Consider the following 22746-nt stretch of genomic DNA (forward strand, 5'->3'; position numbering starts at 1 on the left):
GCCTGTCCATTGGCAACTTCATAAGAAAAACTTGGAATTTTTTTTAGTAGGTTCATCCTACTATGATTGTAATAGGTCAAAGTACCTGGTAGTGATGATAAGACTAAAGGAATAGATCCTAAACAGTTCCTTTTGACATTAAAAAAAGAGGTTTGAAAAAGACAATGTAAAATATTAAACACCATCTGAAGTTAGTACTGTACTATTTGTGAAAAAGGAGAACATTTGACAAAATTTTGTCCCTGTTCTGTGTTCTTGATTATTCCATCAACTTGTTTTTTCTTGAAGATGCTGAATTCTTATGAATGGCTTGGACTTCATAAGTTGAGTGATAGTACTCAAATAATTGAGAACATTTTTGATTATAATTATGTAGGAGATGAGTAGCTGCTGGTTTTATATCTCTCAAGTTTCACCTAGTCATCTGGCTTGCTTTTTTTATTTACTTTCATTGTAAAGCTTTGTAATATCAGAGAGGTCTATATGTATTCTCTAATTTAAAAAAAAAAATTTCCACTCAGAGGGCTTAATTCTTAATTTGGAAACAGTCCATAATTTGAAGTTTGGGGACTGTGTAATACAGCAGAGCAGTTGTGCTTGTTTTCCAGTGTAGACAGCCTTAGGGTGTACTTCCGTGGGAACTGTCACATTGCTTCACTTTGGCTGGCTAATACTGGTCTGAAGGGAATCTTGAAGAGGAACGTATGTTGTGGTTGGTTTTTTAGTTTTGTTTAGCCTGTTTTTGGTTTGTTTTTTAAATTTTCTGTTACAGATGGCTAGGGATTTGGTCAAGGAGAGGGGCATTGGGGTTTTTGAGGCAATTGCATGTGCAGAATGGCACATACAAACAATGTAAATCTGAGCAAGGAGTAGGCATACTGGAAGATGCTGTAGGTTTCTTTGAGAAGTTTAAAAAAATCTACAGGTTTGAGGGTGGATAGAGGGAGTTCCAAGTTTAATGTTCAGACCTGTGGTTATAGCACTGGCCTAAAACAGGACTCTTGTCATGACTGCTGTACAGAAATCTGTCTTCTGCAGTTCTAATAAGAAACCAGCTATTTTGCATAAATATTATGAACTTTCAGGTGCGTGTATGCTAATTTATATGCTGTGCAGCTGTAAGTTTAAGGCTTACCTGTTTATTTAGAAGATTATTAATAATGAAAGGCTCATTGGAATAGAGAAGCGATAGACAAGTTTTTGACAATTACCTTCTCTTTAAAAGATAGTTGTTGGCATGAATGCAAATTGAAAATGGCACTTCTGTATTATGGGACTTGCCTAAAGAGCACTTTCATATTCCTAACCTGTTCTGCTACTTTGTGTAGCTCAACTGTCCTTGTAACTATCTGTTTTCAAGCTGTTTGATGATGGTTGTTCTTAGATGCTCATGTTCAGCTTTCCTGGTTGCTCTCCTGTCTTTGATAAGGTGGTATTTCAAAGCATGTTGCCGTTTGTTGTGCCTTTGTTTATGTGCACTATATTGGAATATGTCTAGCGAATCTGAGCTTTCTTGCCCACTGTAAGTTGTGCTTCTGCTTCTGGGCTTCTGGTGTCCCCCCATGATGCTGTCTTGCAATCTTCCCATCACGCAGTGCTGCCTGCTGTTCTCTGAGACCATAAATCAGCTAGCTAGAATAACACTTGAGAACTCAGGTCTAGACATGGCTATGAAAATTTAAAATTTTGAAGTCTTAAAGACCAGAAATTTCTGACTCTACTTACATTTACCAAAAAGGTATGAGAAAAGAATTGTTCTTCACGTGTGCGTATTTCTGAGACTTATTCTTCCCTGACTTTCTTTAAATTTCCAAATGTTGATAAATTGCTGTCTCAAATCCTGCTCTAAAAAATCCCCGTAATATTGAACAAATTTTTTGTTAGTGCTGTTCTTAATGGGGAATAGAGTAGATGGAAAGCAAATAGAGCACAGTCTCTAAACTTTTTCATCCCGTGAAGTGCTCGGATCAGTAGCTGGCCGCCAGTATTGGCATAACTGTAGGAGGATGTAGTATTTTTCTTAAAGAACACTATAGTAATTATGAGCATGATGACTTAGGTAATAGTCATAAATTTCAAGAACTACTGAGTCACGTCTGTGCGGTGTTACCTTAAGCTGAAATTTCAATCGGTTGCTTGTTTCTTCTTAGGTTGTAAATTCGCTGCAGCAACAGACACAAGCTACATCTCCTCCAGTTCCTGAACCTCACGCGCTCACTACTGTGGCTCAAGCAGATCCTCTTGTTAGAAGACAGCGAGTACAGGACCTTATGGCGCAGATGCAGGGCCCGTATAACTTCATGCAGGTATGATGAACCTGCCGTGGTACTGTGAACCTAGAACGAAGGAAACAAAATTGCAGTTTCTGGCTGTTAGTCATGATTTAAAGAGTCTGGTGTAGTTTATTTGAAAAATACAATGGTCTTGCAAACCATATAATATGGCAAGATCTTATCCAAAGCCCACAAACCTGTATTGCTGTCAAAAGTACAATTAGAATGTTATTTAGCTTTTCAGTCCTTGTTTGTACTAAGTCAATAGAGAAGGCAGAAAGTTGTGCATCACTGGGTGCCATAGTGTATTCTGCTTAAGTGAGACCAGCTGTAAAATATCCCTTCTATAAGCTAGTTCTAAATTTTGTGTTATACTTTTTGGGTTGCTTCTTGAAGGCTTTCCTTTAACCTCTGAAGTTAGAACAACTAGAAGCGCATTGGGAGATAACGGAATACATCAGAAAAAGCCTCTGCTCCTCCTCCACAAAGAAGAGAGTAGACACCTTGGTAACAAACGAGGCATACACTTCTTATGTTCCTTTTCTTGTTTCTTCCTGCAAATTGCTAATTTAGGATAAAGAATAAAGAACAGATTGCCGCCTCTTCTGTCTGGCTATTAAAATCTCCCTCCAGTTATCTTTTTGTGAGATAAGCTCTAGTTTGTATACACGGACTGAATTTTTATTGTGATGAATACATTTTGGAATTTTTAGTATCTTAATTGATTTAGAATGTATGGTAAAATGAGCAATTGTGTAACTGTGGAGTAAGCTTCCTTTATTGTGACCTGGTCATTTCTGTATTCTGAATGTTAATATTTTTAAAATAAGAGTAAATTGGATTTTATTTTAGTATTTTTATTTTTTTTCCCAGGACTCTATGCTGGAGTTTGAGAACCAAACCCTTGATCCTGCCATTGTATCTGCACAGCCCATGAATCCAGCACAGAATTTGGACATGCCACAAATGGTTTGCCCTCCAGGTTTGTAATGGTAAATCCTAAACATAAATATTGGGGAAGCCTGCAAATCATCTCTTAGAAATGCTTCAGTTACTGCTACATAGTAAAGGGGTCGTCACAAGTAATAATACAGTATTGTTAAAGTTTGTTTTTCTCAGAAATGTAATTGTACTTTTGAAGAATGCTATTTGTAGACTTCCAGTTCTCATTTGCTTCTACATTTTGCTTGGAAGCGTGGAACATTTAAACTTTTTTAAATGGACAAAATATAGTTTTGCTTAGCCTTTTGGAAATGGCTGGATTATTTTGGACAACTGGAAGAAACATACTTTGGTAATTGGTATTTTGAGTGTAGCTTTGCTATGCCGAAGGGCATAACCATCTTTACGATGATGAGCTCGCAAATAACTGAATTAGAGAAGATGGTAATGCTATTCTGTAAAAGGTTTGATTGTAGTATGTAATAAGTGATATTATTTTACTTCAGTTCATGCCGAGTCAAGACTTGCCCAGCCTAATCAAGTTCCTGTGCAACCAGAAGCCACACAGGTAACACGTTTAGTAAATTGTATTTTGGATTTTAAATTGATTTTAGTCTTGACTGATGTTATAATAGGATTTAATTCCTAACTATATGAGAAACTCAAAGAAAAAGCTGAAGTTCTGATGTTGGGAAATTGGTTATCTCCATTATCTCTTCAGCATTGTCGCTTATAAGCATTAGTATATACAGTTTTCATGTTATGCGGATATTGCATGTTTTCTGTAATGGAGTCCTGTCAGGCATTACCCTGTTTGGAAAACTGTCAGGTTCAAGGTTGAAGTAGGAGTTTATTGAGGAAAACGCAGTTGGGATTAGAGGCCCCTTAACCTGAAGGGCACAAGCACGGTAGCAGCTGCAGTTTGCACTGCTCATTCTAATGGCCCAATGTGGACTTCTCCGCAGTTGTCTGTTCTTTCAATCTGTGGAGCTCACCTCGGTCTTCAGATGCGGTGTGGATGTGATTTTCATTTCACACATTGACTTCCATGTGCCTGTGTGTTAGGCTGCCATCGCTTAAAATCTGTATCCCATGTGACAGTGGTGAATTTTTAAGTGGGTTTTTTTCATGATTGAGAGGAAGGACTTTGTTTGGAATGCTGCTCTGTGTAGTCCTACTCTAATATAGCAGAGGTTTCTCTGCGCATTCTGTTCAAGATGGACTAATAATTTGACATGCCAGTCTTTGCCTAGTAGTGTTCTATTCCATGTTACGCCATGTGTAGTAATATTTCTAATTTAGATAGAACATGTTGTCCATTATTTGCGACAGAAATGCCAAAACCAAAATAACTTGGTTAAAGGGCAGTCGGTATCTGTTCAAGTGGGTGTAAGACCACAAATGGATTTAATAGATTAACTATATAGTTTGTGGTGGTGTTTTTGACTTGTTCTGTTGAGTCCCAGTTGCTTGCTTGGATAATATTTTAATACTGGAGTTGTAGAGCAGTCAGAATGAGTTTGAATGCTGTCTTCAGTTGAGCTTTCCTGAAATTCCTGTTTAAGTAGGATCTCTTAAACGTGCTTCTGCAATGTATAAATGATGTATTCACCTTTTCATTCAGATGTGTCGGTTTCTTACTGAATTGTCTAGTGATTAAAGAACTTCCTGATTTTGTATTAAGCACATGTGGCATCTCTGAAGGACTCTGCTGGTCTCAAGTAATGAATCTGATCCCTGTAGGTGCTTGAAAAGCAAAAGCAAAATCTGGATGGATCATAGAACCATAGAATGCTTTGGGATGGAAGGGACCTTTAAAGGTCATCTAGTCCATCCCCCCTGCAATTGGCAGGGACATCTTCAACTAGAGATTGTGTATCTCAGAGTGATGGCAGTATAAATTGCTTGCTTTATCTTGTTCAGATTAGGTCTGCAAGTTTTAAGTCACTCATTTGTATAAAAACAGGAGTGTGGGTTTTTTGAGTTTCCTCTGTATGTACCTGCTGAAGTGCTGGTACTCTCAGCAGTTTCGTTGTTTTGTAGGTGTAGAATAATTTTTTTGTCGGAGAGCTCTCTGCAGTAGCTTTTATTTTACTGTTAAGTTACTGTTAAGTCTGTGACTTAACTCCAATGGATTTTTTTCTTATTTTCCTTACCTCAACCAGTGCTGCCAATGATTCCCTTGGGGATCTTGCAAGCAGTAGCTAAACTTACCTCTTTCCTTTTGAATGGTGAACAAGGTGATGTGAACACACCCATCAGTCGTTATCAGTTGCCTCTTAAAGTCCCCAATAGCCTTAAATGCGAACTGTTTGTTGGCCAGTTTTTACTGGACTCTGTAGAGGAGCAGAGGCTGTTAAGATGAGCAAATCCAGTCTGTTGGAAACCAGTACTTCTCTATTTCTGTATGAGCTTGGAGTTCTCTCATTTAAACTTCTGCATATTTCTCTCTCTCTCTTTCTCTCCCCCCCTCCAGCTTTATTGTAATGGTAGTTGGGAATGCATAAGGAAATGAGGAGAAGGGGGTTCTTCAGTAAAAGCAAATGCATGTCCAGCTGATTCAGAAATATCCACAGAATACAGTCTGGTGAGGGGTGGGCAGTGTGGCATGTTCAGAGTGTATGTCACTCTAACCACCTCTGTCAGAGGTGGTTAAATCTCTACGTGTTAAGAAGTACTTAATTTTTAATGGTTGTAAAGATTTGCTACAATGAGTACTTTTACTAGAGAGTACCATTCATTCCAGAGTTCTCTGATACTTTTTACAAAACTGTGTGTGAGCATCAGCTGACTTTTGGGGGCTTTGGGGTTTATTTTGTCAGGTTCCCTTGGTTTCTTCTACAAGTGAGGGTTATACAGCCTCCCAACCCATGTATCAGCCTTCTCACACAACAGAGCAACGGCCACAGAAAGAATCAATTGACCAGATTCAGGCAAGTCAGATTTCACAGGGGTGGGAAGGACTCTGCTTGCAGGTGTGATCAAATGTTAGTCTGTGTTTATTTGTAAATGAAGCTTTGTCATTTTTAGTTACCTGTTGATAGGGCCGCTTCAGTTTTGTTGAATTTCAAAATTTTGAGCCTGTCTGTGACCAGTAAGTCCTTCATAGTAAGACTTTTAACTTAATAGATTGTCTGTTTAGTTAGAAGTAACATGCCAACATCAGCATATGAGCATCAGTGGTGTTGGCTTAGGAAACGTGATCTATTTTTTTACGTTGGCTAGCAGTTAGCCCAGAAACTTGTTCATTTCCCCCTGTAGTTTTTTCTAGTTGTGTTTCAAGTTAACGAGGGAGAAGACTGCTTGGTTTTTCCTCTCTCATTATGCTGTCGTGAGTGAGGCTGCTGGGCTGAAGTAGAAAATACTCATTTGTTGAGGTGAACCTGAGGTGTTGCAACTTTTCTTAAGTGAAGTTTTTAAGTTAAATTTTTGGTATTATTCAAAAGCTGCTAAAGTGTTGTTTGTTTTAATTATTAGGCTTCAATGTCACTGAATACAGACCAGACCCCATCATCATCATCCCTTCCTACTGCATCCCAGCCGCAGGTGTTCCAGGCTGGATCTAGCAAACCTTTGCATAGCAGCGGAATCAATGTTAATGCAGCTCCATTCCAATCCATGCAAACAGTAAGTAGTAAATTAATATTGAATCCCTTTATTTTGGTGGCCGTTCCTTGTGTTGTTATACAAACCTTGGAATCGGTGATGTAATTACATAAAATAGTCTTTGGTTATTCACATTGCTCCGACTTGCATACTTCTTTACATGATGTGATGAGGAATTGTAAAAAATGAATTGGACCAGAGAGCTATTTTTCTAACCTTATAGGTATTCAACATGAATGCACCTGTTCCTCCTGTTAATGAGCCAGAAACCCTTAAGCAGCAAAATCAGTACCAGGCCAGTTACAACCAGAGTTTCTCCAATCAGCCTCACCAAGTAGAACAATCAGATCTTCAGCAAGAACAACTCCAGACAGGTAAACTTATTTTAGCAAAAACTAAAATGGCAATAGCTTGAGTAGAGCAGATGATCAGGCTGTGAAGTCCTAGAAGATGTAGCAAAACATGTCACACATTCTCAAATGGTCCTAGTCTTGCGAAGCTTTCCCCTGAACAATACCTGGGTTTTGTTATTCTGCCTCCGTTTGAATATCCAGCAGGGAGTGAAACTTGGTTTGTATATCTCCAAGCGTTAAAAGAATTTTGCCACTTGATTCAGTTTTATATGGGTTTAAAAAAAAACACAAACAGGATTAAGGATTATTCTAAAGATGAAGACAGTATAGTGGAGTACTTGCTCTGCTGATGTGAAGGGTGGATGATCCTTAACTTTGCTTTAAGAAAAAAAAAAAAGGTTGTACTCTGAGATGACATTTTAAAAAGGAAGTAGTAAGCTAGAATTGAGAGCAAATACGGACTGCTTCTTGCAGATGATGTAAGGTTCATAAAGATCTTTTTTGCTAAAATCAGTTAGACATGGTTTGAATAGAGCAGGCAAAATGCTTTCCAAGTTAGCAACCTCAAAAAAACAAACAGTAAAATAAAGTCTATATACAAAGCTGTTCTTCTCCCAGCACTCTCCTCACTTTCCACTGAGATAAAATTTGCAGATGCAGAGAGGGATTTTGAGTGAAGGACACAGGACAGACATGAAAAGAGTGAAGTGCTAACAACTACTGGAGGTGGAGTGAGGAAAAAGAGCCTGATCCTTTTTCTCTGTAACTGATTATGATCTTGAATTTTGTCTTCCTTGCAAGCTGGGATACTGGGGTGGGCAGATAAGAAGAGGGAGAATGAAATTTTGGTTGTCTGCCTATAGGTTTTTTGAGCCATATATAGCACAAGGCAGAAAGACAATCTGGGGAATGCTGGTGTTGAAGGTGGACCATGCAATATTTAATGCTTAACTTAATGTAACAACTAGGTAAATGTAACTTGATATGCAGAAAATGCAGTGGCCTTAGAACAACACCTGCACACTAATTAAACACTCAAAAGGATGACCACTTCATGCACGAGAATCAAGTTGAGGAGAAGGGAGGAGGATCTGTGCAAAAGTTCCATAGTGCTCTGTGGCTGAGTGAAGTAGACATAAAGTTGTGCTCCCTGATGGATGATGGAGAAATCTTCCTTTCCTGTGTATGAGAGGGGCTTTATCACTTGACAATTTTCTTTGAGATCTTGCTTCAGCATTTGGTATCAGGCTAAATTTTGCAGCTGTTCTGCTCTTAAATTCCACTGTTTATTATACTTGCTGAGCCTATAGCCCTCAGATTGCTTTTGTAATCTACTTCATTCCTGACGATTCCTGTGAAGTGAGGAAGATATGGCATACCTTACTTCAAAGAAGTAGTCTTACTTCAAAGATGCAGATAGTCTTAAGCTATCCACCCTGCTCTTGCTTTTTGATGTACATGTCCTGTATGAAGAAAGGATCCCCCAGCCTGTACAGTCAAACCGGCAGCTCTGTTAAGATGTTCCTGTCGATCTCACCTTAGCACAGGTACGCCTAACAGAGAGGATTTAGTTAGTGAAAGCAAAGATTTCTTGGTGGCTCTCTGCCAGTTCAGAGAGGAGGAGGTTACGGCAGTGGGTCAACTTACTCATATTGTTTTTACCAGAGTGTGTTGCTGATTTTTAAAGGCTTTGAAATAGCACAGGAAAATTGTACCTGCATTAGGAATACTTGTTGCTGAACTTACACTAGAGACTTCTTGACACTGACTTAAATCAACCCTACCATTTCTGGGTTGTTTTAATATTGTGGGATATCTGACTAGTAAACTTGGTACTTAATTCTGCAGATTATTTTTCTTTGAATGGCTGAGCATTTATTGATTTGTTCAATGGTCAAAGCTTTGAGTGTTGAGTTTGAAGAGAGTTTATGTGGGAACATAAATAAACACAGGCTTTTATACTTCATTATTTCTCCCCACTCCCATATAGTGGTTGGTACTTACCATGGTTCCCCGGACCAGACTCACCAAGTGGCGGGTAACCACCAGCAGCCTCCCCAACAGAATACTGGATTTCCACGTAACAGTCAGCCTTATTATAACAGTCGAGGAGTGTCTCGTGGTGGATCACGTGGGGCTCGTGGCTTAATGAACGGTTACAGGGGACCGGGAAATGGATTTAGAGGTAAACAGCTTTATTAAACACTCTCATTTGACTTTTACTTCTTTCTGGAAACACTGTGCCAAGATACCAGATGCTAAACTGACTTACTGTTGGTTTCCTACTGTAGTAGTATCTCTGTAAGATATTTAAACTTGTAGTAAAAATGCCATTTGCTCTAGCTAACTTAAACAACTGGAATTTTAGGTGCTTGGTTAGGCTTCCTACTAGGATGTAAGCAAAGAAGCATTTTTTTCTCTTCTGTGCTGAAGGCTTAGTGTTGGTTTGAACAGGCATCTACTGCAAGTATAAGCAAACGGGAAAATGTCCAACAGAATTTCACAGCCATCAAGTGAGGAATTCAGATGCCAATTGGTATTTCAGAAATGTTTTCTATTTCCAGTTATGGTAGAAGCAGTGTATTTTGAAGAGTTCCACGTTTCATTATAACAGTAGTCTGGATAATGTAGAAATAAAAGAACAAAAAAGTGCCAGAGCCATTACTCTGAGGGAATTAATAGGAGCGGAGGAATGATACTGTAGTGCTGGAAAATAAAAGAACTTTTATGGTTCCTGGAGATTATTATATGTGGCTGTCAGTGTTACGAAGATGTATATGTTACAATGGGGAGAGAGACGGTTTCCTCCTCAGGTGTTTTGGGGTTAGACTAATGGATAGAGTACTGTGTTCTTTTGACATGTTTTCTTCCTGTCACGTGGTTGGAGAGTAGAGGAGAAACCAGTATAATTAAAATACAACTGCTTGTAGTAGGGAATGCAGTGGTCACTTTTTGTCTGCTTAAAACTGATCTGGGTTCCAAGTGTTAGACCCTTGGGACTGGAGCCATCCTTGGACAGGGTTCCCAGCACTCATGAGAGTCTTGGCTCAGGAGAAACTTCTTGCTTGAGTTGGCTGTTGAGGCCTTGCAGGTCACAGCTGTTACATTTAGATCCCAGTATTATGTTTGGCTCTGGATTGAATGTTATGTAAATCAAACTTCAAATTACTAGAGAAATGCATTGAATGGCTGTCTCCTCCCAGTTTTTACTAGGTCTTCATTCTTGTTTCTTGTAATAGTATTAGCACTGATGTTGAAAACATTTGCTTGACTTGTGGGTAAACAGTACTTATTTAAGGGGGGGGTGTTCCTCAGATGGAGGTAACATGCTGTTACTGCTTTTCTTTGTGGGGTAGTGTAGAGTAATAGGCTTTCATTTCCAAGTGAAAGACTTGTACCCTTTTCCTTAGGAGGATATGATGGCTACCGTCCTTCCTTTTCCAACACTCCAAACAGTGGTTACACACAGCCCCAGTTTAATGCTCCTCGGGATTATTCAAACTACCAGCGGGTAAGCTACCGTTATGTTGTGACAGTCTAGAAGTAGAAGAAAAAAGTAACCTGTCAATGAAAGCACTCAAACCTATTAGTGAAAGCTTCTCTGAGGACTTTTTTTTTATTGCTAATGAAGACAAAAGTTTCAGGTAGTAAACGGGTATTTCAAAATAGCAGAATATTAAATGGCTGGTTATGTTTGGGAAACGTGTTCTGTTTGGCTGATTGATCTCTAAAGGAATTAGTCTAGTAACTAGAGCAAGGTTGAGTGAATCATAAAGAGCTCGTTCCTAAATATAATTATTTTCGCAGCTTTGTCAGAAAGAAACTTAAAGAAGAACTTTAAATCCATTGAAATTAACTTTTCAGACTTGTTTGGGATTGCCTGTCTTCTGCAATGCTGATAGGTTACTCTGAAATTTGCGTAGAATTTCATTGTTCTGAAGGAAGTATGCTCAGTTTGATCCAAGCTTAGACTGACTCGAAAGTGTCGTAACTCTGCATATCCTCAAACAAGTATTTATAAGCAAATGAGATGACAGATTTTGATCCTGCTGTCAGAATGTTGCTTTGTTTGTTGACAGGTCCTTCCGCAAACTCATCTGTTTGACCTCTGTGTAGTTTGAAAAATTTGAACACTAAATACATCTTTTTACATTTCTTATTTATATTGAACAACATATCCTGTAATTGGAGAGAGATTTTGTCATTGTGTGTTTTATTATACCTGCTAGGTACTAGTAGGAGTAAGAATTTATTTTGCTAAGATTAATGTAAACTAATAAAATGCTATACGTCGAAGTCACAAGTGTTTTGCCAGTGCATATTGTTCTAAAAGCTCCTTATTTTATTGGCAATTAATAGCTTCCTGAAACATAACAAAATGCCCAGGTTTTATTTTGTAACTTTTTTCATTTCTTTGCTTCAGGACGGATATCAACAGAATTTCAAACGTGGCTCTGGACAAAGTGGACCTCGGGGAGCTCCTAGAGGTAATTCCTGAGGAGTGAATAATTGATTTGGGCTGAATGGAAGTTTTTGGTCCAACTTTGGGAGTTTTGGATTTAAAAAGCAACCTCGCTCCTGATTCAGCAGGTCACAATTGAAGAATAAGTTTACTTTCCTGTGACCTCATAGTCGACCCCGCTTTTGAACAGCGGTTGGACTTGGAGGACCTCCTGAGGTCCCTGCTGACTTGAATTATACTGTGATCCTTTGAACTTCTGGTGGAAGTTCAGTTGGCCGTTGAATGAAGAATTCTTTGAAAAGAAGTTAAAACAACAATTGCTTTTGACACTTTAAACGTAGCAGAACTATTTAGTTGCCTTTTATTAATGAAAGCCTTAGGAAAGTGATTTTTGGGGTTTTTTTGTGAGATTTATCATGACTTAAGATCTGCTTGCTAGGTGCATTCGTAGTTTGCAAGTGTCCTGGTTTCGGCTGGGATAGAGTTCATTTTCTTCCTAGTGGCTGGTATAGCGCTGTGTTTCGGATTTAGGATGAGAATAATGTTGCTAACACGCTGATGGTTTAGTTGTTGCTAAGCAGTGCTTACACTAGGCAAGGACTTATCAGCTTCGCGTGCTCGGCCCGGTGCACAAGAAGCTGGGAGGGGGCACAGCCAGGACAGGTGGCCCGAGGGCCATTCCGTGCCATATGACGTCATGCTCAGTATATAAATGGGGGAAGCTGGCCGGGGGGCAGCGATTGCTGGGTGTCATTTGGCGGGTGGTGAGCAATTGCATTGTGCATCACTTGTATATTATTTTATTATTATTTTTTCTGCCTCTGCTGTCGTATTAAACTGTCCTTATCTCAACCCGCCGGTTTTACTTTTTTCCTGATTCTCTCCCCCATCCTGTGTGGTGCTTAGTTGCCGACTGGTGTTAAACCACAACAGTCCTTTTTGGTGCCCAACGTGGGGCTTGAAGGGTTGAGATCTGACCAGAGTGTGTTAAAACAAATTTGTTACAAGCATTCATTATATTAGTTTAGTAATTGCTGGTCACAGTGTAGATTCACTTGTTCTCAGCATTGTGGTATTTGCTCTGAGAGCTGTGTTCTGTAACACCTTACTTGCCATAGGTACTGTTCGTCAGTACGTACGTGCTGTTTAACACTTCGGGGAGATGGATTAAGGTTGTCGCTTTGCCGTACTGGGTAACTCTGGCTTATGGTATGATAAAATTATTGGTCATGAGATCAATCTCATATTTGTTCTCAGCATTGCCATGACCTCTGTGCTTCAGGAGCCATCTATTGGAAATTATTAGTAATTACACTTTTTACTTTTTCTTCTCGGAGAGCCAGCTTATGGGGGAGACACTCCTCCATCTTCCCCTTCTTCTCCAGGCTAATTACAATAGCTCTTGAGAATTTTGAATATCCTTGGGATGTTCAAACCAGCATGTTCCTATTACTAGGTCTCCTGAATGTGTGTCGGGTCTCGCGTAGGGTTAAACAACTCTTTAAGAATACCATCCAGAGATCTACCCCCAGCGCCAGGCACTGCGGCTGAACCAGAGAATGAACGTGTGCCGGTATCAGTCGCCCCTATACACAAGAAGAAATTTTGGAAGCGAAAGTCAACTGGTTTGTAAAGGGATGATTAAAAAACAGGGCCATCGCAAGGAGAGGAGGAGGAAGAGGAGGAACGCGTAAACGAGATGGAAACCACCCAATCCCTATCCTTGAGTGAGCTGCGAAATAAGCAAAAAGATTTCAGCTGTCGTTCAGGTGAGCACATTGTCACCTGGCTGCTCCGGTGCTGGGATAATGGGGCCAGCAGCCTGGAATTAGAGGGTAAGGAAGCCAAACAGCTGGGATCCCTTTCTAGGGAAGAGGGAATTGACAAAGTGATTGGAAAAGGGGCACAAGGCCTCAGCCTCTGGAGGCGATTACTGTCAGGTATGAAGGAAAGGTGTCCCTTCAGGGAAGATGTTATATATCGCCCAGGCAAATGGACCACCATGGAGAGAGGTATCCAGTACCTGAGGGAATTAGCCGTGCTGGAGGTGATTTATGGTGACCTGAACAACGAGCAGTTATCCAAAGATCCAGATGAAGTTAAGTGCACACGACCCACGTGGTGGAAGTTGGTGCGGAGCACACCAGCATCGTATGCCAACTTGTTGGCAATACTGACCTGGGAAGACGAAGAGGGACCAACAGTGGATCAAGCAGCCAGCCAGCTCTGGGAATACGATGAAAGTCTCTGTTCCTCCCTTGTCTTGGCTGTGGAGAAACTGTCCTGGGAGGTCCAGTAACTCAAAGAGGATAGGTCCTACTCTCCGCCTGTACGGACCGGTATCTCAGCTATTAGGAGTCAGCGTTCTTCGGCTCAAGAGAGAGGATATAGAAGGTACACACCACAGGGCACCCTATGGTTTTTCCTGCATGACCATGGAGAGGATATGAGAAAATGGGTTGGAAAACCTACCTCGACCCTAGAGGCATGGGTACGTGAGCTGCAAGGAAAAAAAAAAAAAAAAATCATACAAGGGGGTTCTTCCAGGAGAATTGCTGCTCTGTTTCCAGTGGACAGTTCCCCAGACCGAGTAGAAGGGTTGACCTTACTCCTGATTGTAATGAAGGAACTCCTGACTTGTATTTACAAGAAGTGAGTAATGGGTAGTATAAGCAGAACTAGAGGGGCCCTGCCTCCAGCCAGCTGGAGGAAAGGGACAACCGGGTTTACTGAACTGTGTGGATTCGATGGCCTGGCACATCAGCCCCACAGGAGTAGAAGGCTCTGGTGGACACCGGTGCACAGTGTACCCTCACGCCATCAAGCTATGAAGGGGCAGAACCCATCTGTGTTTCTGGAGTGACGGGGATCCCAAGAGCTGACTGTATTGGAGGCTGAAGTGAGCCTAACTGGGAAGGAGTGGCAAAAGCACCCCGTTGTGACTGGCCCAGAGGCCCCGTGCATCCTTGGCATAGACTACCTCAGGAGAGGGTATTTTAAGGACCCAAAAGGGTACTAGTGGGCTTCTGGTATAGCTGCCTTGGAGGCGGAGGAAATAAACAGCTGTCCACCTTGCCCAGTCTCTCAGAGGACCCTTCTGTTGTGGGGTTGCTGAGGGTCGAAGAAAAACAGGTGCTGATTGCTACCGCAGCTGTGCACCAGTGGCAATATCGCACCAACGGAGACTCCCTGATTCCCATCCGTAAGCTGATTTGTTGACTGGAGAGCCAAGGAGCGATCAGCAAGACTTGCTCGCCCTTCAGCAGTCCCATACGACCAGTGTGGAAGTCTGATGGAGTGTGGAGGCTAACACGAAGACACACCACCGCCGAGCGCTGCCGTGCCAGACAAGCTGGAGCTTCAATACGGACTCGGGCAAAGGCAAACCCGTTCCTGGGATTGGTTTTCCTCGAGGACCTGCGTGCACTTGGTGGGTGATGTGGAAGGATGGGGAAGTCCAATGTGTACCTCAGGGAGATTTCATTTTGGGTGAAAATAGCCAATGAAGTGAATTGTACGATGTTAATTGCTATATAATACGGTATATCACCACTTCTGTGGTGGCTATATGCCATGTCAACGGTATTACAGTGAGAATCGCTCAGATAAATGAAGAATGAACTGTGATGAAACTGAGCAAAGTGCAGCAGTGGTGGAACCAGAACTGGCTTCAGCATGCAGCAATCCAACACCACACACCACCACTCCTGTTACGACAGATGGAGCCCAAAGTCATGGATTGAATGAACTCAACGGACATTTTAGAGGGATGGCCCATAGCCTAAGGGAACGATATCTGTGTGTATATATATCAAAAGACAGGAAAAGTGGTGGTGATTAATTGGAACCTATTGGAAAGGGTAGGACCTGGACGTACCATAGATGGTATGGAATAAGGGCTGGATGCTGTCCTGGTTTTGGCTGGGATAGAGTTCATTTTCTTCCTAGTAGCTGGTATAGCGCTGTGTTTCGGATTTAGGATGAGAATAATGTTGCTAACACACTGATGGTTTAGTTGTTGCTAAGTAGGGCTTACACTGGTCAAGGACTCTTCAGCTTCGCATGCTTGGCCCGGTGCAGAAGAAGCTGGGAGGGGGCACAGCCAGGACAGGTGGCCCAGACTGGCCCCAGGGCCATTCCATACCGTATGGCGTCATGCTCAGTATAGAAACTGGGGGGAACTGGCCAGGGGACAGTGACTGCTGCTCAGGGACGCGCTGGGCATCGATCAGGGGGTGGTGAGCAATTGCATTGTGTGTTGTATATTCTTTTTTATCCCCTTTTTTTTTTTGTTTTTACTTTCTCTGCTCTCCTATTCAACTGTCTTTATCTCAACCCATGGGTTTTACTTTTTTTCCCAATTGTCTCCCCCATCCCACCGGTTGAGTGAGCAGCGCTGTGGTGCTTGGTTGCCGACTGAGGTTAAACCACAACAGCAAGTAAGACTTGCTTATAAAGCAGATATTGGGCTTGAGCTCGCTGTCAGCCTTCAAAACTGTCTGCTGCTCTTGCACTAAAAGATGTCCTACTGCGTCTGTTGTGGAGGTCTCTTGATCTAAGGATGGAAAACTTCCCTCCATGCTCATCTGTTCCTTGATCCTACAGAACTGTTGCTTTTAGCTTATGGAGGTGTGTTGTCCTGTTGCTTCACCGGAGTGTTTACCACATGTTCATCTCAGAAAACAAAACAAAAAACCTCACATATATAATAAGACCGTAGTTGAACTTTCAAATTTTATTTTCAACACCATTTCCACAGTTCTTTTTTTAGTGGATTTTTGGTGATGAGACAGTCTTCTGTCTCGATACGGACATTTCTGTGAGAATCTTGAGTTCTCACCAGAGCGCTTGGTGGGTGAGGACAGCTCGAGGCTGTACCTTGCACTGTGAAGCCGCAGTTCCGTGTGGTAGTGCGGGTTTGAAGGGTTCTGCCCTTGCCTGGCTTGGTACTGAAAGCTGTATAGTGTGGAACTGTGGCCTGAAGTTCACCATAGTACAAGGCTGTGGTGAAACTGGGAGCATGTTTTTGGAAGCACAACTGTAATGAAGGAAAGTCTTGAAGTTCGTTGTGAGGGATATGCTGGCAAACACGAGAGGGATTCCCCAAGTGACCTACAACTCTCATATACTGAGAGTGTGAGCTACAGGCAGCCTCTGTCTTAAGGAAGGAAGAAAAGAATGGAAGTTAAAACATCAGTTAGCTCACAGTACTTATATTTAAAATACAGTAAACTAATTATTCCTTACATTACTGCAAAACTTTTAATTTTAGTCTTATGTTCATATCTTCATGACTTGTTTGTTTTGTTGTTTTTTTTCCTTCATTTTTACTTGAAGTGATTACAACTTTTATAGTTCTAGGGGGGAAAAAGTGTTGGGATAAAGCTGAAAACTGTAAAGACAGGTTATGCTGTTGAGTTTTGATTTGAAGGAGCTTTTAGAACCACATATAGTCTGGATACACACCTGGGAATTCTTACCCAGTTTAGACCAGGGCTTTTAGGAAATTTTTAGAATAAGCTGACTTCATGCATAATTCAAGTGCCTTTTTATTTGTTTTCTAGGTCGTGGAGGGCCCCCAAGACCAAACAGAGGGATGCCTCAAATGAATGCTCAGCAAGTGAATTAAACGAATTCACGGGATTACATTAAACGCCAAAAACACACTGGCCAGTGTACTATACATGTTACCAGAAGAGTTATTATCTATTTGTTCTCCCTTACAGGAAGTTTGTTGTAAAGGGACTATTTTCATTACCCATAATGACAGGACTACAGTTGCCAGCTTTATATTACCTGGATATGGAAAGGAACGAAACAACGTTTACTCTGCATGTTCTGTCCTAAGCATCATCTTGAGCCTTGCACATGAGATTCAGATTCCTCACCCTTGCTAAGCGTAAAGCAAAAAAGGCAATTTTCAGGGTGATCCAATCTCCATGGTTAACTGAAGTGGCAGGAAAAAGCAAAGACTCACTTCTGACATTTAAAAGTGATGTAACAAATTTGGATAAAATCTGCAAATTCATAAAGATTTACTGTGGGTGGCAGTTGACAAAACTTAATGTTCCCATGAAAGGATGGAAAAGGTGAAGTGTGGCTTGATAGAGCAACTGCATTTCAGCTTTTTCTTATTAAATTGAAGCACTGAACAGTTAAAGATGCGTAGTGATGCATATTTCCCTAAATAGACAAATAGGCTTATAGCCCGTTTTTGAGAAAGAAGCAGCACCCTTAGCTACAGCACTCCTCATCACCAGGGCCCCGTTTACTGTGGCTAAGGATTTAAGATCGCTTGCATAACTGCTAATGTAATTGTGTAATTTTTTTAAAGAAAAAAAAAAAAGGGGGGAAAATAAAAGCTTTGATTTGGCACTTCAACAAAATTTTGCAACAAACGTGACATATAATCTGGATGGCCACTGTATATTTGATGTGAAGTATTTAGATATCTCTTTGAAACACTTTTAAGTTTCTTTGATAGCAATGACTTTTGTAAGGATTGGTATTCTCTATCATTCCTTATGACTTGCACATTGTCTGTCACTAATACTTGACCTTGCTGTATTATCACCTAAATAACTGATGCCGGTACTGATGGAAATCTCTAATGGATAATCATAACACTTTTGGTCACATGTCCTTTTGTCTTTCCTGCAGCCTTGAAGGTTTTAAGAAATCTCAAATGCCCGCTGCTGCTGCCCTTTTAATTGCTATCTTTTGAAAAGCACCAGTATGTGTTTGAATTGATTTCCCCTTTTAAGGGAAATGACAGCCAGCAGTTACAGTTCTAATGGTATAAGCAAGACAAATAAAACATGTTTATAAAAATTGTATCCTGGAACACTGGTTTTCAACGCCTGAAACAAATTTGATGTAATGGGTGACGTTTCATAAGGTTGGTTGTTTTGGGGTTTTTTTCCCTCCCCACGGTAGATTCTCTTTTTTCCTGAATAGATGCAAACCCTCCTCCTGTTTTTCTAATTTTATTCTAAAGCTGTGACTTCTTCTGGGAAACTTTTCTTTTTATGGACTTTCCTTTTCATCAAGGCAGCAATGTATAAAAGAAATGGCATAAGACTAGGGGCTGGAAAATACCAAGTCTTATTCAAGTTTTACTGCATACTTGTGGTATAATCTTTGGAAAATCACTTGTGCCTACCTTTTGCGCACATGCACTCTCTCTGCAGTGGGGAGAATATATTGATAGCTGCCTCCATAGAGGTGTTGGTAGTTCTGTTGCATTCTATAGCACGTGCAAGAAAAGTGCTATATGTGTCAAGTATTGCTCATCAAATAATACCTACCTGTGGAAAGGTGAAATTAAGGAACAGCTACGTGTTGTTTAACTGTTATATACAAAACTGAAGGTTGTTTTCACTCAGAGGGTCATTTCTACTTTGTATCACAACTGAACTTTGAGAACTTGTAGTCAGATATTTTGACTTCATTGTGAAATAATCTGAAACTCCATACAAAGAGGGGGTAATATCACTTTTCCATGTTCTGTGTGAAGAGCACAAGTGAGAAATGTTTTTACTGAGAGAAGCGATAAGCTTGTGAAGAAGATACTACACACCAGACATCTTGAAACGATGCTGATGGCTAGAAGCAGCAGTTTTAGTCAAGGCTTAGAAACATTCCGTACCAGTACAACAATATAAACTGCAGTCCGGTGAGAAGTTGCTGTTCTGTGTCTTTTTTAGGAAGCTATTACTGAGATAATAGTCCCAACTGTTTTTTAACTGGAAAAAATAAAAAGACAAACCTTTTAATGTTGAACTGATGTAGGAAAACAGTGAATTCATTTTTTTAATTATTTTATTTTTTTTTTTGTGCATCGGCTTTTTAAATGGTTGGTAGAACACAAGCTATTCAGCTTTTTCCATTGCACACCAAATGCTTCTTAAATAGCTAATTGTAGTTTGACAGTAAACTTGCAGCATACTGAATTAAAGACCGCTGAATGAATCAGAACATTCCACTTCAGGTTTTGGGATTTTTTTTTTTTTTAACTTTATTAATAAAAACTTTGGGTAGTTGAGAGGCCTCTTAATTGAGATACAACTCTGTAAGCCTTTTCATGTATGAAAATGGTCTTTAGAGTCGCTGCTCTACTGTACGCTGATAGAGGGAGATGTGTTCTAATGATAACAACCGTAAAACAAGTGCGTAAGATGTGTTTAATCTGGGAATTTGCACTGACTCCTTTAATCTCGATACATGCGTCTAATAAACAGTATACTGAAAAATTGGCTTGAGTCCCAGTATGGCACATAGATCCACTAACTGGTTTTTCTGGCCTGTTCAGGGGAGCTTTTAAGTGTCTTCACTCTGTAACTTAGCTCTAGATCTGAGTTACGTCCAGATCACAAGCCCTCCTAGATACACCTTTTGAAAAAGATCCCGTTTTGAACAAAGACCATTACAAGAAGTGATCGTATTGAGGCGGAACGGTGGCAGTTGTGGGCTGGTTCTGTTGTAGAGCCCTTTCTGGATGCCGGGGCGAGCTGCGTTTGTTCCAGTTAGGTGCTGCTTTAGGATAGCTCGGGCCCGATGCCTGTGGTGCGAAAGTGCGAGTGAGCATAGCGAAGTGCTACTTCTGAGCCTGTACGTAGACGCATCAGTTGCACCCTTCAGTGATTTTACTTGATTCCTCTGTGAATCGGTCTTGTGGGAGCATAACAGACTGGTTATGACTTGCATATACAGCTACTACGAGGAGACACAGGTTTTCGTTTTGGCAGGGGCTTCATTATCTACTGGTGCTAGGCTGTGACAACGTACAGTGGTACGTGTTTGAGAACAAACTTCTAGCTTCAGCATCTTCCTTCCTCTTAGCTGTAATACAAGGATTCTTGAGTAATTTATAAATCACTCAAGTTTCCAGATGTTTTTACCTAATGTTGCTGTGTCTGGGCAACTTGGATCCTTCCCAGACATGCCACGACTTAAATATTTCACTCAGAAATCATGAGCTATTTTCTCATGCCTAAGGTCAATGTTGTCCTACATTTTACTTTGATGTTCTCCTTGTATACGGGCTGTCTTTTTAAGAACAGTTCACCAATACAACTTTGGGATTTTGCTGTGGAGGGAGTTCTAGACTTCACTGAGCTCCTGTTTTCTTTCCAAGATACTGTCTTTTGTGCATAGCAATCTCTAAAGTATAACATCATTCAGAGTAGTTGGAAGAGTAAAGCTGACTTCTTGTGAATGGCCAGTTAATCTGTTCTGCTGGGGCTTTATAACTCTCGGAGAACTCTGTGACCTTAAAGGTGTGTCTTCTCAAAATGTCCTGCCAACCTTATTTGTTAGGAAGGTTTGCTTGGGTTACTGGTTACCTTCATATGTGTGTGTGGAGAATGGATGGAGCTTCCTTCTTACCCCCAAACGGCATTTGAGTAACTACTTTGGAGAGAGAAAAGTTACTGGAAAGGCTTTAACTCCAGACAAATACTGAAAAGATGATAAATGATGCTGAAAAAGTGGTTAAGCTTCATCCGATAAAAGGAAATAGGGCAGAATCTTTGTGGTCCAGTGGAATAAGACAGAAAACCAATTGGTCAGAAAAATCTCAATCTTCCTATTCTTTATTTGAAGTTCTGGCATTGCCTAAGCAGAGTAGCTGATTTTTCTTACCTCTTCTTTGCAAGAACCATTCGTTATAAATGCACATCTGAGATACAAGTGTTGGGGCTCAGTGGACAAAGCTGTGCTGTATTCTTCAATTTTCTCCCATCCCGAGTCTCCTGTGGACACAATGGGATGTGAGAACACTGCTCGTTAACCAGCCCCATTAATGAGGCTGCCAGTCATGTCTTAAATAATAAAGATTGTCTCTCTTGCTCATTCGAAATGGTTCTTGATCAAAGTGTATGCCAAGTATCGAAACAGATACTTGAAGCTATAAATTTATAGCTGGAGTTGAGGTTTGTGACTACATGAAGTACACTGTATATTTTAGTCTTTCAGATCTACGCACCTGTTCTGCCGTGTTCCAGCTGCATTGAGTATGGACGGGGCTGGAAAGGTTTTTAATTGCTTGAGCTGGCACCACCTGAGTTCTACAGATGGGGTGGGCAGGTGTTCTTCACTGCTGGTGGACCGAAAAATCAGGGCCTCGTCTGAAGAGCAAGCAGGAAATTACCCCAAACAATAAAACTTTCCTTTTGAATTTAGAAAGATTATTTACTTACTGAAATTTGGGCTTAAATATAGTCATGATTATTGTCTGGAACTTTACTGGAAACTCAAACGTTGCAAAGTGTGCTAATTCTGGTTTTCTCTAACAGTCAAAATTTGTTAAAACTTCTTTGACTGTTCCATCACGACGTCAGCACCTGAGCATTTGATTGGTCTCGCACTAATCTTGGCCGTCTTAGAGTCAGCGGCAGAACTTAACAGCAGGAGCTTTGACATGAGCTTTGGGAAAATTCCCTTAACACCAGATGAGCAAACCTGGTAGTTGGGAAGAAGGCTGATCTCTTAAACTATGATGTTGGTTCTGTTTGGCCAGTTCGGTTTTCCAGAAGGGAAGGGAGATGGGGAAGGTCCTTCAGACTCCCTAGTTTGCCAATACTGCTTGCTTTTACATTCAAATGTTTTGTTTTGTTTTGTTTTTTTATCCCAGTCTGTGTTTTCCAAGAGGAAAGGTTCCATGCTTTTGAGATCCACTGCACCTGGCTGCTTAGGGTTGGATGTTGCATTCAAATCGGCTAACGTTAAAAGGAAAGACGACATCTACGCTGTAGCAGGCTGCTAAAGAAACTAAATGTCTCTTTCTCCATGTGAAAGCAAGCCCCTGAGCCTCATACACTTCCACGCAAATGTAAAAGCAGCATCTTGGATTTCTGCCTCTATTCCTACAGGGTTTCAGAAACGGTGCGTTGCTGAATTTTTGGTGTGGTATGGCAGAGTCTCTGATGAGAAACTAATTTTCCAAACGGTTTATCTAAGGGAAGAGGTGCTATTCTATTAACCACTTTCTTAGGTTTTTTGAATATAATGCAATTAAAATGATTTGTGGCTCTAGATCTAGCCTTAATGGAGGGAAGGAAATCTGTTTTCCAAAATCCACATCCTAAAGCCCGTTTGAGCGGCGCTTAAG

General features: G+C 40.8%; 1 protein-coding gene across 8 annotated transcripts in view; it reads left to right on the top strand.

Moving 5' to 3' along the window:
* CAPRIN1 (cell cycle associated protein 1) overlaps window positions 1–22361 on the top strand; it is a 43976-nt gene extending 21615 nt beyond the window's left edge. For 2 of the 8 annotated variants that reach the window (XR_014228791.1, XR_014228792.1), the window contains 11 exons: window positions 2151–2306; window positions 3147–3255; window positions 3722–3783; window positions 6038–6148; window positions 6693–6842; window positions 7045–7195; window positions 9165–9359; window positions 10585–10685; window positions 11598–11661; window positions 13124–13405; window positions 17201–18470. Coding sequence is in view for 4 of the 8 variants with exons in the window: in XM_082317879.1 (XP_082174005.1) it covers window positions 2151–2306; window positions 3147–3255; window positions 3722–3783; window positions 6038–6148; window positions 6693–6842; window positions 7045–7195; window positions 9165–9359; window positions 10585–10685; window positions 11598–11661; window positions 22270–22358 (1188 nt within the window). In the remaining 4 variants the exon portion in view is untranslated. Of the gene's footprint in view, window positions 1–2150; window positions 2307–3146; window positions 3256–3721; window positions 3784–6037; window positions 6149–6692; window positions 6843–7044; window positions 7196–9164; window positions 9360–10584; window positions 10686–11597; window positions 11662–13123; window positions 13406–17200; window positions 18471–22269 lie in introns of those variants that run through there. The other 6 variants (XM_082317880.1, XM_082317881.1, XR_014228793.1 and 3 more) reach the window with 5 other exon arrangements.
* Window positions 22362–22746: the final 385 nt, after the last annotated feature.

This window comes from Platalea leucorodia, assembly GCF_965183815.1.
Source record: "Platalea leucorodia genome assembly, chromosome: 7".
Taxonomy (NCBI): domain Eukaryota; kingdom Metazoa; phylum Chordata; class Aves; order Pelecaniformes; family Threskiornithidae; genus Platalea; species Platalea leucorodia.